The following is a 15,948-nucleotide window of genomic DNA, read 5'->3' on the forward strand; positions in this document are numbered from 1 at the left end:
GTACGTCTGCCAGTTGGCCTCTAGCTCATTGCGGTACTTAGTAGTCTTTAGTGCTGGTGCAAAAAAAGGCAGGCATTGTTAGAGAACTCTCTAGTTTTCCCAACAACTTTTGTTTTCAAAATACTTGTACAGTACTATGCTAAAATGTTCCTTGCATAATGCCAGTTCTCAACCCACATCTAATTATGGTTTTGGCTTTGATGCATTTTTGTGGGTGTGTAGAGAATGAGACATAAGTAAAAGGTTAGGTCATGTAAAGCAATGATCAGAGTCTGCCTTGATGTTAAGAACATGTTTCTCTTTAAGGTGACTATTCTACAACTGCCATTCATCCTGAATATAGCATGCAGAGGAGTCAAACTCCTATAATTGATTTCAATCAGCATTGTTCTATGAGACTGAGCAGCTGCAGGGGGTAGCAAACCTTTTGCCAAAAAATGAAGTGAGAAATAGCTAGAAAAAGCAATAGCAAGTTTCAAGACGATCAGACAGACCTTTAGCTAATAAGCATTTGGTAAGTTAGTTAGCTTATGACTTCTAGGACACTTCAACATGTGGTCTAGAGTGGAATATCAAAACTTCTTGCATGCTTTCCACCTAAAACCAAATATAGAAAATTGTAAAGAGTTTGGCTTAACTTTTTTTCCACTTTCTGAAGCCACAAATACTAGGGCAATTTCAAAACTGAGCTCAAAATCACACACTCAATTGGCAGGATGCATCTGGCCATCTTGACTACATCCAAAAGATATATATTTTCTAACTCAATAAAACACTGAACCCACTTCAATGGATCAAGACAAATTTGTCCTAACTGAAACACTAATAGAACATTGACAAAAGGCAAACAAGTATTTTGGCCATTCTTTTGCATCATTTATATTATGTGTATATTATGAACAGGTGTGCGTTAACTCTCAAGGGATATGGATTTCTGAGAAATTGTCAGAATAGCCATCTTGTGCTTAAGCAATCCCCCAGTTCCTTGCAATTGTCAGTTATACTGAATCCATACAAATAGAAGCAGCCATAGAGAAATATTTTGTGAAAGAGAATTAGTCCTATCTATGATCAATAGGGGACGCAGGTGACGCTGTGGGTTAAACCACAGAGCCTAGGACTTGCCGATCAGAAGGTTGGTGGTTCGAATCCCTGTGACGGGGTGAGCTCCCATTGCTCGGTCCCTGCTCCTGCCAACCTAGCAGTTCGAAAGCATGTCAAGTGCAAGTATATAAATAGGTACCGCTCCAGCGGGAAGGTAAACAGCGTTTGCGTGCGCTGCTCTGGTTTGCCAGAAGCGGCTTAGTCATGCTGGCCACATGACCTGGAAGCTGTACACCAGCTCCCTCGGCCAATAAAGTGAGATGAGTGCCGCAACCCCAGAGTCGGTCACGACTGGACCTAATGGTCAGGGGTCCCTTTACCTTTACTGTTATGATCAATAGATGCCGTACCACCATAATACAGAGGTCCCTGCCCCCCCCCAGTGTTGCCCCATCCTAACTAAAGTTATTCAAATTAATAAGATTAATATTCAACCTACAAATCATAAAAGAGCAGCCCATTCAACTATCCCATGTCCTAAGGGGGCCAGAGTCTGATGCCAATGGAAGCTTGCAACCTTCTCATAGGTATTTGGTTGGCCACTGAACAACCTGCTGGATTAAATGGGCCATCCAGCAAACTCAGCTTATGTGTTCATCAACCCCCAAAAGGAGCAAAAAGGCAGCAGCCCTTACACCTTCCCCCCAAAACTAGTAGTAATCAGTGACATACTGCCTCAGAATATAGGGGCTTCATTTAGCCATCAGGGGCCAATAGCTGCAGATAGAGCTGCGGTATCAAAAAGTGTGTTCGTTTAAACATGGTCAAGAAAATTTTCTTAAAGTACTTTTTTATTAATAGTCAAGAGAAGTTGTAAAAACAACCTTAGTATAAAGGCACAGGAGACAGTTTTGATAATCAAATTAAACAGTAACTTACAGTACAAAAGACAATTTTTATGCACATACAAACCCCAAACATCTCATTCAAAAAATATTTCACCATTATTCGTGGGTAATGACTAAAAATATAAATTGTCCTTGTACAATAAATACTTGATAGGTGCAAATTGAAGGAAACTTATTGCTTTCCACATAGGTGTTTTCCCTGTAGACTGAGAATTGTGGACTCCTTTTGTCATTGGAATCCTGCTTCATGAGCACATTTTCCAAGGGGGAACATGGACTCCAACCCCAACCTCACAAGGAACATTTGGCAGTCGAACTGCCTCAATAGCTGGCAGTGGTTTGTTTTTGTGTGTGTGTTGTTTAAAGCCTACAGCAATCATCCATCTCATTCATCAGAAATTGTGGGTATTAAATTAATATTGAGATTAAAAGGCTTTTCATGGCAGGCTAGTGTTTAGTCTCACATTTAGGTTTTGCTTGCAAATTGAATCAAAATAAAGCCAACGTAAATGCTATGTGACTACAGGCAAAATAATCCAGGGGGAAAACCAGCCAAAATTATGCTTTCTGAATTAAATGGGATATAAACACAATTAAATTGAAATCATTTCTGTCAGACTCGAACATGCCTAATGTGCTATGGGGTTGTGCCATAATATCAAAGGTAAAAGGGGATCCCACAGCAAGAAGAATTATTCCAGCAGGGAACAGCCCAAGAACAAACTGGAATAAATTTACACTGTAGAAACACAATATGAAAATGAGCAGCTGTATGTTAGGACTACGCGGACCAAATAAAATCATTTCAAACTTTCTGGGGTAATCAGCATGCTTTCACAGTTTTGAAACAGAATGGTTTTGTCATCCCTTTTCTACTGCTTTGCTCCATCTGTCCAGATGAATTTCTCAACACCAAACTGATAGTTCTCAGAATGTGGAAACCCCTCTTATTCCGCCCCAATCAATGCAGTCATCAAGAAAAGCACTCTCAATGGTGCCTCTTGCTCCTGAGGTCTGCTTTAAGAACACCAGAAGCAGAGAGTTCAGTGTTGAAGCACTTCCACTATGGAACTGCCTGTCAATTTTAGACACTTGCTTAAGACTTTTTTGTCCACATGCTTTTTCTGAAGTGTGCCCCCCATCTGTACATACCATTGAGCAATGCAATTTATTTTTATACTTTGTTGTTTGTAGTTTTTAGTATATATTGAATTTTTGTATTGTACACCGCTTCGGTAATCTTTGTTAAAGCGGTATATAAATCTGCTTAGCAAATATAAAACAAAAACTGTAGCTAGTCAGTCACTTCCTATAACCAGAAGCTTTTAAATTTCATCACTCCAATCATGAGAACCTCTGCAATTGCTACCATGTGCAACGAAAGGGAAAACAAGCTTTAAAAGAGGCGAGGGGGGGAATAATTTTAGCAGTGATCCAATTTCTCATTCAGGTTCCGATCTGTGGGAGCAATTTCAGGTGTACGGTAACCATTACAAGACTGAACTGAAAGACTTAATGCAATGCAAGGCCTCTACAGTAAACATGAGTACTATTAAATAGCCAACCCTACGGTTGAAAGTTCCGTAAACATCATCACATTGCAAATTCAGCAGAACTGTGAATAATGCAGAACAAATGCTAGCCTGCTAGGCATTTTCTCATTCACATGTGGAGTTTCCTAAGCTTTTAACTAGTAGCAAAGTTTCTCCTAAAGAATGATCTACAAACCCACTGAAATCTAAGTCAATGGATTAGTGTCACTACAGTACAGATTTAGGTGACTAGAGACGCACAACCATTTTCTTTGGCTTATGATTTACTATACTAGCAAAATGGTATTTTGTCTTCATTTTAACTAGTTGTACTGCTTTACTCCAAACTTCCAACTATCTTCATTAGTTCTCAGATCATGATTCCCTGCTGAATAATTATTTTCACCTAATGGAATAAAGATGGAATTTTACAGTTAGCCATCTTGTGAAACATTACCCGCAGTAGAATTACAAAGAATTCAAATGTAATGGTTATGTCCACGCAATATTTAAGACTGCTTTTATAAGCATATCCTTAATAAGGCATACAAACAGTAAGAAACAGTGGAAAGAACTCAGCATTAGAATAAGCAGAGGAATCCTGTACTCAAATAGTGCACAGTATTCAAACAAAGACCTACTAGTTTTAGAACTATGAGAGAGACCTAGGACTTATCAGTATGTATGCAAATACCAGTTTAGTAAGTTGTATGCATGGGAGGGGCAGAGAGAAAGAGAGAGACAATGACATCAGAAATAAAAGCCTTTAAAACAGGCAAATATAACTTGACTTTCCAAGTTATGTCATCAGTTTCACAAAATTGTGGAACTATCTCAGATTTATGTGAAGTCCTATGGATGAGAGTCACTTAAGTTGTCAATCTTGTCATCTGACCCAGTCAAAAGTAGCTCAGGTTGCAGTGGGATATGTAACCTTGCCTGTTTATACAGAGCATTCCCCATATACCAGTAACAAGTATTTTCTTTGATGTCCATAACTTATTTTTTTCCATGTGCCTTTTCCCCAGGATCAAAGTTTCTGGCCACTATGAACTACCTCACATTATTACTTAGTCGTCCAAGGTATTCGCGTAATTCTTTTGCAGCTAGGAATCTACCATATCGCTTCTTTGGATTGGCACACTCATCCAGCAAGGCCTCAAGTCGACCATCTTTGGCAATTTCAGCTGGAGGATCATGAAGAAGACCTCCAGAAGTGCCACGCCAGGTGGCATGTCTTGATAAAAGGTTCTGGCAAATAGCATAGTAGTTGTGGTCCACAGTGACACGAGTGCACAAAATCTCCTTTGAGAAAGAAAGACAAGCTTCCTTATCACAGTCATCGAACTTGCTTTCATACCAAACATCCCAGTTTTCAGGTTTATCTGTGAAATGCATAAAAAGAACAAACAGTAAGAAGCCCAGAAAGCAAAGAATTTCATGATTCTAAAGCCTGAAGATGAAAATCTACCCCAAGTTCTTTTAAATCCTAATAGTCTGTCTGAAGGCAATTTACAGAAATAGTGTACTATTTACCACTAACATGAAATAAAGCTTGCTCATGAAATATTGGCTGTTTAAGGGGGGAAACTACAAAGAACCTTGAGGCAAACCTTCTCATAGGGATTGTTCAAAGCATTGTATGTTTCAGAGAATCCACAAAGTGTGATTTCTAAGATTGCCTAGATACATGCATATTACTATAAAGGAAAGGTAAGAGCAATATTGTGAAAGTGACCACCGGCTACAGGGATTAAAAATGTATTAAATAAACTTGTCAGAAGTTAGTAACTGTTCTCTTGCTTTTTGTCTTGTACAGAATGAAACAAAACTCAACTTCAGGTTTGCTCAGTGTGCCATGTAGTAACGGATTTGTTTGTTTCAACATGTTCAAATATGAGCTGCTACAATTGTTATTTAATAATTAACTGCTGCATTAGCTGAACTGATAAATTATAAAGCATTTTTAAAAACCTACATCTTAAACTATTCATATGCAAAACAAGAACCAACAGTCTTGGGGGTGAAAAAGAAACCAACTTACTTTGCTTGATTAACCTTTTATCTGCCACCAAAACATTTTCAGCATCCACAATGATGACCTTCCCATCTCTAGGGCCTACTGCGAAGTTGTCAAAGCTGACATCAAGGAGGTAGAGTGCAAATTCAAAGTCATTATTTGTCAGCTGCTCAGCTATTTCCATTAACTGCCATGCCAGGTCCACGCGTTTTTCCCATGAAGCGCTGAAGTAGCTCCAGAGTTCTTCTCCCACATAGTTTACAGCCACCATTCTTCCACATGCTCCTAAATATTTTGCAAATGGCCAGCCCTCATCAGAAGGAAAACTCTGCAAAGGGAAATGCATTTCATTAATATTAACCACAAATACATTTACAACTTTTAAATATGTGATGTTTAGAAGCATTTAGCTATTTGAGATGGCAGTGTTGTTCATTGCCTATGAGGAATTATCCATTGATTCCCCAAACACTGGGGTTGGGACAAGTGCTAAAGAACAGGCAGAGTGTAATCTTGCATATCTATAAATTCTGCACCAATCCAGCAAAATAACACATTTGTTTCAAACAGGCCTGGGATTTGGTGAGCTGCTGGCACACACTGATGTTGTCACTATGTATTTGTTTTCACTTTGCATAGGCTGCATCCTCTTTTGGTCCTTCAATTTGTCTAGGAGACCTGCATGAAAATGCCGTATTAGTAAAGCAATTAGGTGAACATACCAAACACCCACACTTGCTCTCCAATCTCTATAGGTTTTTTCCCCACTATGTCCCAGAGGTTCTGTACTGGTTTACTTGAAAACAAAACTCCAAGAGAACAGTTGGTGATCAGGGATGATGGAGTTGAAGTTCTGCAACATCTGGAGGGATGTAAGTTAGTTAACCCTGGCTGGCGCTATGCGTTAAACCACAGAGCCTACGACTTGCCGATCAAAAGGTCGGTGGTTCGAATCCCCGCGACGGGGTGAGCTCCCGTTGCTCGGTCTCTGCTTCTGCCAACCTAGCAGTCAAAGTGCAAGTAGATAAATAGGTACCGCTTCAGCGGGAAGGTAAACGGTGTTTCTGTGCACTGCTCTGGTTTGCCAGAAGTGGCTTAGTCATGCTGGCCACATGACCCGGAAGCTCAGGCCGGCTCCCTCGGCCAATAAAGCGAGATGAGCGCCGCAACCCCAGAGTCAACCACGACTGGACCTAATGGTCAGGGGTCCCTTTACCTTTAACCTATTAAAGGGCTTCCCCACCATTGTCCTCTCACATCAAGAGCTCTGTTCTTCAGATGTTTGCAAAAAGTCCCCAGGTGCTTGGTGCTGTGTCTCATTTTTTGTATGTCCCAGAGGTCTAGCAAAGAAACCAAGTACTTCTATTATTCAGGTGTGCTCAATAGGCAGCAGTTGCCTGGATGGCGTGCTCCCTACTCCCTTTACTTCAGAGCTGCTTTCAAATTATAATTCCAAATTATTCACACAAGGCTATCTGCGTTCTGTACAAAAGTGCTGTACAATTGTTCTAGAACATAAAGTGAATATAAAACATACCAGGTGTTAGCATACCATTGTGTGCATTCAGCCACCTGGCAGGTCTAACATCTACTTTACTTGATCAGATGCAGAAGTGTGGTACATTCGCTGTACTACTTAGCAAGCCATTGCAGACTTCCAATTTGCTAAGTCAATGCTGATCACAGTTGATTGCCACTTGCCAAATACTGGTATTATTCACAGACAATGTACCATATTCAGGCATTATCATAGCACACTAATATTAATACAAGCATATTGTCATTGCATTACCTGCTATATTTGACGAAAGATCCAAACAACTAGATGCACACTACAGCTGCTCTGTTAACTCAGAAACAACCATACTTAAAATTACTCATCAGTAGCACAAGCAAGCACATGTACGTTTCACATTGTTCTTCTGTTTATTGTATTAAATAGCAGCAGTAAGCCAAATATCATGCATACTCAGCACTAGGGACATCTCCCTAATTGCAAGTGCAACAAATCCCAGGAACAAATTGAGATGCCAAAGAGCAGCTTGGCAGTTTGGCTCTGGGAGCTCTGGGTGAACCACCCAGGAATTTCCTGGGTTTTGAATTAGTGCCGAGTTTATATAGCCACATACTTTTGTAGTACAGCAAAATGAGCATTGTCATTCTTTGCATGGCCACGGAAAGCCACAGAGGCCTAATCTTTTTTGCTCAGTTCAGCCAGGTGGCAAGAACAACTAACAAGCATGGGGCTTTAACATGTGTTGAGCAGAGGAAAACTACATTCCACCTTAAATGGAAAACTCTCTTGGAAGAAGTCTGCATCTGCATAGAGCTCATGGCTCACGGCTCACATTAATAACAGTTCTGATGACATTTAGCTTTTATCTGTTGCATTTGAAGGATTCCTGAAGGCAAGTAAGGTTTAAAAAACAGGTTTCCCAACTAAACAAGCAAGCGTATAGCTGGGACACACAGATGGGGAAGAAGTCAAGAAGCAATTGCAGCAGGTAATTCCATGGTTTGCATAATCGCACACTTCTGGTGCAAATAGGCATTCTGAAAACAGAGAGGAAGGGTGTCACATAGTATAGGCAGTCTTGTAAATTAGCTTAAAAAGTTACTAGCCTACATTTTTTTACTAGACTGATAAGATTGTTTTTGTATCCAAAGAAATTAATGCCATGTTCAGATCAGCCTGTTGACATCAACTTCTGTAAATATGGCACAAGTAATGCATTAATAATGGGCATCCTAGCAGCAGGGAGTAGTAACCAAATTCAAGCTCTAAGTCTAAGAGGCAGCGTACTGCATTTCACAAGGATCATCCAGCAAATCATCTGCACGACCTCTTAACTCCAATGTGATGCCAACTGCCTGAACGAGCAGGGCACTGTTGTATGCTGCTCAGGAGACTGCGCTTCACTCTTCTCTGGCTTCTTTCATATTGAGCGAGCAAAAGTTTTAGCTTACTTCCTAGGTAGTAAATAAAATATATGATTGCATGTATATCAATTTGTTAGCATATGCTTCTGTTTAGGATATACCTATATTACAAAGATAATTTAAAAAGTTGTGTTAGTTGTTTGATTAATTTGTTAATTTAAATCAGGGATGCAGAAATGGATGTAGCCATAGAATCATACTGACAGCTGAGCAGGGCTGCCTAGCTGTCAATCACTTGACATCGCGTGATTCACAGTTAAAGTACAGTCTCACCTTGGTTCTCGAACAGAATCTGTTCCGGAAGTCTGTTCGACTTCCGAAAATGTTCAAAAACCAAGGCGCGGCTTCCGATTGGCTGCAGGAGCTCCCTGCACTCAATCAGAAGCTGTGGAATCCCCATCAGACATTTGGCATCCAAAAAACACTCACAAACCGGAACATTCACTTCTGAGTTTGCGGCATTCAGGAGCAAAAACATTCGACTCACAAGACGTTCGAGAACCAAGGCACAACTGTAATGGGAGCAGGCAAATGTTTATCTCCAATCTCAGTGCTGGTCTTCCCTTATTTCCAAACCTAGTATTTAATGTTTCCGTTAGAGATAACAGATATCTATGCCTGACACTGTATGATTGATGGGTGGGTGTGGCTTCCCCAAAATGACCTTTGTGGCCAAATTCAAAGACCTGACAGGTCCTAATTAGGCCCACAGGCTCAAAGCTCTAAAACTGCTGATTCAAACCAATCCACCCTGCTTGACTAGTTGTACACTTGCTCAATACTAAAGTTGACCTGACCTTAAAACAAGCATCCTTGTAGAACACACTTTGCAGTGTTACAGTCTTGAAATTAAGTTCTACAACAGCACCGGTATCTGATGAAATCAGCATCATAGTTATTTATTACTCACTATTATGAAAGAGACAGCTACGCTTGCAGAATCAGGTGTAAAAACTGCAAGCCCCTATCTAGTGAGATCTAGAAACATCTCATATTTAAAATATGAAAAATCAGGAACAAGAGTATTATCAATAATAAAAATAACAAGCCAATACACTTGGTCAAAGGAAAGGAACTTAAAATTTAAAATGTACTCCAAGGCACTTGTGGCAGTAATGCTATTTAAATTTATTTTGGAAATTTAAATCTCAGTCGAAACACCTGCATTGTCTTGCTAGACAACCAAAATCACGGTTCTCAAACAAGAAATCATAATTACTTTTCCACTGTGACAGGACACGATGATATGAAGAATGACTGCTAAGAACAAGGAAAAAATACAGCAAATTGAAGGACAAACTTTTTTTCATATAAAACCTGTACAATTTTAGGCAAACAGTTACAATCCTATATAGTAGCAGAACTGTGTTTTTATGTCAGTTCTGGATTCCTAGCTATAATAGGTCACAGAATATTTATTACAGATCCTTGTGAGTCATTGATCATTCAGATTGGAATACCCAGCAAATTCCTCACTTAAACTGTTGTGTCGTCCCCGTCCACCCCGTAGCAGGCTGTTTTCACCCACAGAAGTATATACTGTTTAGTAATATAAATATGAAATGTATTTAGGTACACAGATTAGTAAAATTAAGTAGAGCACTGAGCTTCTATCTCAACACTTAGGGATACAGATGAGACACGCTGTTGAAAGATGTTTCTGTAATAAAGCTTTTCCTCTGGCCTTGACAATCTCTTCAAATGTAGGTCAAGCTTAAATAATCTCAAAACTAGCTAAAATAAAGGCTGTCTGTTGTGGCAATGTGCATTTCATAAGTACTGCCACTTTACAAGTAATCCATACTCCAAATAGGCTTCAAACTAAGCTTCCAATCTCTGATAAAAAGTCTTATAATCCAAGAATCACTACAGTTTAGTGGATTATTCGAGACACATTTCCCATTATAAAATCAAATATCTTCTATTTAGCACCCAGTCGTGCATCATTTAGTCTGATCACAATATCCAACATGTGAATCACATTCACCTTGCTCCTTAATCATCAGCATTCTCTTATATTAATCCAGGGTTATCAAGATTTCTACCTTAGCTTTTTTTCAGTGCCAGTTACATTATTTAAACAATACATACTAATAAGTATCTGTTGAACAGAAAGTCTTTAACATTAGCTAGCTCTTGTAATGCAAACAGTGCCAACTTACACACCTATTAAAAGTATGTTTATCTGACAAGCAATGGGTCTTTAAATGAACTACACTATGTATTTTAGCAGGATTTCAGCAGATCAGAAGTGAACCCTGGAAATATTTGAAAGCAACTAGACTTTTTTGCAGTGGTGGTTGGAAGAGAACTATGAGCTACAAGAACTGCTGAGTCATAATTTGGATATTAATTAAAGGAATGTTGTAACTGATATTGCACATAATTGGTGACAGAATAGAAAACCTGTTCTTACAATCCACACACGAAAAGGGCTAATGGAAGAGCTATTACTTATGTATATTGAGCTGCAAACCTACATGTTAACCTGAAACAATTCCACTGAAGTCAATGAGACTTATACATGCATAGGATTGTACTGCTAGTATTATAATTGGCACCTAGTGACCAATGCACATTAGTTGAAATTTGAGAATCATGGAATTGTTGAGTTGAAAGGAACCATGAGAGTCAACTAGTCAAGCCCCCTGCAATGCAGGAATATTTTGCCCAACATGGGTCTCTCTCATACTCCTTTTAAAGTAGCAAGCAATGATTAAATGAAACTTACTCATGGGCTTTGGGGAGCTTGAGCTAACTGTGAGAGATTTCACTAAATTATATAATTTAGTCACTGACATATGACATTACTAAATCAATTATGGGCTGGATGCCTAATATCCAATATCTGTACATATTCTAATTCATGTTTAACCTCCTTACAAACCAGAGTTGTGCTACAGAAAGAGAACTACATTTTCAAAAGGGGAGACTCACAGTGAATTTCCACCAAATAAAGTTCAGACTCAGGAAGTGATTATATCTTAGTCTAGGTATCTTACAGAGCTGTTTACAAATTGTAGAGCACTTTGTACATCAAGCACTTTGTAACCAATAATTATATTCACACTAACTGTAGCATGATCTATGTTGTTCTGTTTTATATGCAGTGTTTCATTAGTTTCTCAGCAAAATATATTCTAAGTGGTGCAGTACATTTTTATACCGTTCTGTTTAGTGAAGGACATACCACTCCTCTTTAAACTGTATTTTTATTAATCATTCTCTTCACCTACAAATATGCTTTATCAATTTATTATCCATGAACAGAAGCCATGTGAAATTCTAACAGAGAAAAAGCATAGACAACCCACTTTTCATAGAAAGCTGCAACTGAAGCCATAGTAGACAAAACCTTCATGTCAGTTATCTTTGGGGGGAAACTGTCTAGATTTCAAGTTAATAGCTCTCCTTTAAGAAACTTTAAAGACATACACCAGCTGGTACATTGCAAGCCACTAAACAGTTCAAAAGAGCACCAGCTGTTCCAATAGTCTATTTGATACTTTTTTGACAACCATTCTAGTTTGTGGACACAACTCAACTGTTCCTTTAGCATATTTATTGATATTTGCCTACAGGGCTGGGAACTATTTATTTATTTATTTAGTAGCAAAGATAAGAGCAGTCGTAATTCAAGGTTACTTATTTTATGCAAACATTACATTGCTCATGGAAGGCACTTAGAAGGTGCTTGAGGAAGGCACCTGTATTTATGATGCAACATCACACCATTATTTGGGCTTAAGATAACCTATTCAGCTGAAATATACCTTCATGAAAAAATTATACCATTAACATGTGAGCTGGCATAAATATATTAACAATTCCCAGATTGTTAGGCTACAAGTTTCTTTTACTGTTGGCTATTAAATAAAAAACATACCTTTTCTTAACCAAGCCAACAAAAGTTTTAATATGGCACTGTCCTCATAACATTGTCCTGATAGGTATCTACAGCAAATCTGAAATAATCAAACTGGGCGAAAATGATCAACAGATTTTTATGTTTAATGGTCTAACAAACATTAATGCTAGGTTAAAATTACTGAAAGCAGTGAGTGTTGTTGACTTTCATTACAGCGCCAACAAGTCTTCATTCTGACAAACAGCAATTTCAATGACTAAACGATGAATAGAAAGAAAATTCACCAAAAGGTGGAAGACCTTTTTAAAAATTAAAGAAACAAGATAGAGATACTCGCTTGCCACGATCACCTACACAATAAGACAAAGTAAAAACAGGGATTGATACAAAAGTTACCAAATAAATCAGCAAAAGAACAGAATAATGTAAAATGTAGCACCATATGTACTTTATGAATAAAGGCAACCCTACTTTTATTGTTGAATTTTTAAATATAGGTTAACCTACAATGGGGAAAGAGGTAACAATTTTACTATTCCTCTAATAGCACCCAAAGAAGGCAATAAGCTGTTGTGTATGCTCAGTTCCTAAAATTAATTTTAAAAGACAACACTGAACTCATCTCATATGCATGATTAGTTTTTGAGTTAAGTCCCACTGATTTCAGTGACACTTATTCTGAAACGTTAAAACTTATTCCACTGCAGCTTTGGGCTTTACTTTGGTTGTATATGTTTTCAGGGAAAGTCCTGACTAGTTTTTGCAGACAACTGAGGACCCCAGCTGTTAGTGCACGGGTGTTTGCTTTCATCTGTTCTCATGGCTACTGGCAGTCCTGGAAAAGGGCGTAAGGAGCTACACACTACACAGCCCAATCCACAACGGAGCTCAACTGTCCAACTTCCGCTGATTTTGTATGGCTGATTGTACAGGAATGCAAATCTATTTTGTATCTATTTGCTGAGGCTACACGGAGGAAATCTGAAAACAGCAACATCTGAAAGCAATTTTTTAAAATAAATAAACGTACAATCTCTATTGTAAGTATTTCATACTTAAAAGCATTCCTGCGTGTCAGCTAATGCTCTAAAACCATACAAGGAAGAAAGACTTCACTGGGAGACAGTATCCGCAGCTTTCAAACCAACAAAGACCCCTGTGGCATCTTAAGGAGTCTGCTGAACCTTGGGACGCAATACACGTGTCGGTCTCCTAAATGTACTTCTAGGACTTTGTTAAACAATCTCTTTCCGTACAAGTGCTTCAGAAAGGATTCACACACACATTTATTTTTAGGGGCAGCGAACAGGGAGGAAGTGGTCTCCATCTCTAGAGATGGTGGGACAGACACAATGCTGGACTAGATCGACCGTGGCCTGATCCAGAAAAAGGAGGTTCGCACGCGAACCCTAAGCAGGCACAGTGCCGGCGATCTAGTGCACAGCGCTGCGTGCGATCCCGCTTACACGGCGGGGCCACGCGGTCTAGCGAGGATGGGGAGGGGGGAGGAGGCGGCGGCGGCGGCGTCGCCTTCTTACCTGCAGCACGAGGGGCTCCGGGTTGAAGGCGAGCGTGATGAGGAGCTGCATCCGCTCCGAGTCCTTGAGGTTGCGGAGCAGGAAGCTGCCCGAGTCCTTGGTCTCGGCGTAGCGGCGGACGAGGCGGTCGAGGAGGCGCTGCGAGGGGCAGTGCACCAGGTCCGACCAGCCCTCCACGACGTCGGGGGTGAGGAGGCGCACGTCGCCGTTGATGCTGGCGAACTCGGTGGCGTGCAGGGCCTGGAGCAAGTCGCAGCGTCCCCTGCCGGTGGCGCGCCGGCAGATCTTGGCGTCGATGTCGGCCAGCTCGCGCGCGGAGCCCAGGCGCTTGAGGACGACGCGGCGGCTGCCCTCGCGGGGCTCCCCGTAGCGCGCGAAGTAGACGTTCTTGACGTTGAGGAAGTCGAGCAGGCGCAGGCGGCCCCAGCTCTCCAGGCGCAGCTGCCCGTTGAGGAACTTGCGGCACCAGCTGGTGCCCCAGCAGGCCGGGCACTTGTTCAGCTGCAGGAAGCGCCGCTCGGCCAGCTCGTTGCGCTGCAGCGAGGCCAGCAGCGAAGGCGAGTTGAGGGCCAGCGCCGCCGCCAGCACGCCCAGCACCGCCAGCTTCACGTAGCGGTAGAGGCGTCCCAACTTCAGCGACACCAGACGGAGCATCGTCCGTCACCGCCGCCCGCGACCGACCCACTGGCCGGCCGGCCCCACCAGCCGGCGGGGCAAACCCCCCTCGCGGCGGCCGCCGCCGCCGCCTCCCCCGCCCCCCGCGCGCTCCGTTGCTCCCCGCGCTGCGGCTCCGGCACCAATAAACTCTCCGGCGCGAGGCTCGCCCGATAAAAGGGAGCCAAGTTACCGAGGGGAGGGAGGTAAAGGGGCGGCGCCGCAGCCGCCGCGAGCCTGCCGGACAGGGCCGCCCCGCCCCCCTCCAGGGGGGAGGAGCTACAACAATAAGCGCCGCCGCCGCCGCTGCCAACACTGTTGTTCGCGGCGCGCGCCTGCCAAGAGAAGCGCGTGATTGGGGTGGCGGTGGTGCGCTCTCGCGGTCCTATTTACCTGGGGAGAGGGAGAGGGCCGCCGCGGGCGCACAGCCGGCCAGGCCGGTTCGGTGACAAGAAAGTATTGTTGGAAGTGAGGCGGAGCCAAGCGAGCCGGGAGGCATTTTTTTTATTTTTTGAGGGGGATGGTGGAGAAGGGAGAAAGAGGGCGGGGCCTGGGAAGCGCGAGCGCGCGAACAACACGGAATGAAAAATGGATTGGTTCGATCGCCGTTCCCCACCCCCACCCCTCCTACTCGCCCCTCCCCCGCCTCCCTCGGAGAAAGGCTATATAAGCTCCCGCCGCCGGCCGGAGTGCCTGTTACTGATTTGTGAGGGAGAGGGGAGTTTTAACCGGGGAGACGCCGCTGGTCCGCCATGTTGTCTTTATTGTAGTGAGGGGAGCGAGAGGGGAGGAGGAAAGGGGGCTTCCTGGGGAATCTTCACTTATGGAAACAGTTTTTGTGAGGATGCCAGAAAGGGGCCATGTATACATATATATATAGAAAATCTCTCTTTGTGTGTGGCCCTGCTTTCCACAACCGCTTTTGTCAGGTCAGCGAGCACGACTGAGGGAACATGAGTGAAAAGTGAAGCCTCGGAGGCTCGCTTTCGTCAGTTAAAACCCAAACCTCGGTAGCGAGACACAAAGCGCGGCCATAGTCGAGCAGAAAGCCGCGGCAGCTGAAACGCAGCTCGCCTCTGCCCCTCAGCGTCCGCTCCTCGCAGGCTCCGACGAAAATCTCCCGAGCAGGGATTTTAACTACACCGAAAGCGGGATTTCAAAAAAACAGAGGGGGGAAACACACTATATATTTCTGGGAGCAGGAGTTCTGGAGGTGTTCGTCATGGAAAAGCGGGAGGGAGGGGACGCGACAAAATAATGCTCATTTAGAATTTGTCCCATCCTTTGCTTGTTCCTTGACAAACAAGAGCCATTTTATATGAGAATAACGAGGTCCTTGGGGTTCAGATTTGAAGGAGACAAATAGGTTGGCAATAGAGAGGAGGCTGAAGGATATATGTGAAAGCAGCATGTATGGAAACCACTGTTTAAAATATACTGCACC

The 15,948-nt window shown here is 42.2% G+C and overlaps 1 protein-coding gene and 1 long non-coding RNA gene across 2 annotated transcripts in view; one reads left to right on the forward strand and one right to left on the reverse strand.

Moving 5' to 3' along the window:
• The window catches only part of LOC310678772, a 685,086-nt gene extending 682,593 nt beyond the window's left edge, over positions 1-2,493 (forward strand). The window contains exon 2 of the long non-coding RNA XR_014511958.1: positions 1,267-2,493. This is a non-coding gene — a long non-coding RNA (uncharacterized lncRNA). The remainder of the gene's footprint in view (positions 1-1,266) is intronic.
• DIPK2A (divergent protein kinase domain 2A) lies at positions 1,878-14,605 on the reverse strand. Its single transcript, XM_083442866.1, has 3 exons — positions 13,851-14,605; positions 5,529-5,832; positions 1,878-4,869 (listed from the first exon to the last, which is right to left on the reverse strand). The coding sequence occupies exons 1-3, from the start codon at positions 14,502-14,504 to the stop codon at positions 4,538-4,540; spliced, it is 1,290 nt and encodes a 429-aa protein (XP_083298992.1). The 5' UTR covers positions 14,505-14,605; the 3' UTR covers positions 1,878-4,537.
• Between the last annotated feature and the right edge of the window lie 1,343 nt (positions 14,606-15,948).

This window comes from Podarcis tiliguerta (assembly GCF_965153285.1).
Source record: "Podarcis tiliguerta genome assembly, chromosome: 5".
NCBI classification, from domain to species: Eukaryota; Metazoa; Chordata; class Lepidosauria; order Squamata; family Lacertidae; genus Podarcis; species Podarcis tiliguerta.

Bases quoted from the DNA above. Each gene is read 5' to 3' on its own strand.
- DIPK2A (XM_083442866.1), bottom strand. From the start codon at position 14,504: ATGCTCCGTCTGGTGTCGCTGAAGTTGGGACGCCTCTACCGCTACGTG. The intron at 5,833-13,850 runs GTAAGAAGGCGA...TTCCCTTTGCAG, and splicing joins CGGAGCCCCTCGTGCTGCAG to AGTTTTCCTTCTGATGAGGG. The intron at 4,870-5,528 runs GTAAGTTGGTTT...TGCATTTCACAG, and splicing joins TAAAAGGTTAATCAAGCAAA to ATAAACCTGAAAACTGGGAT.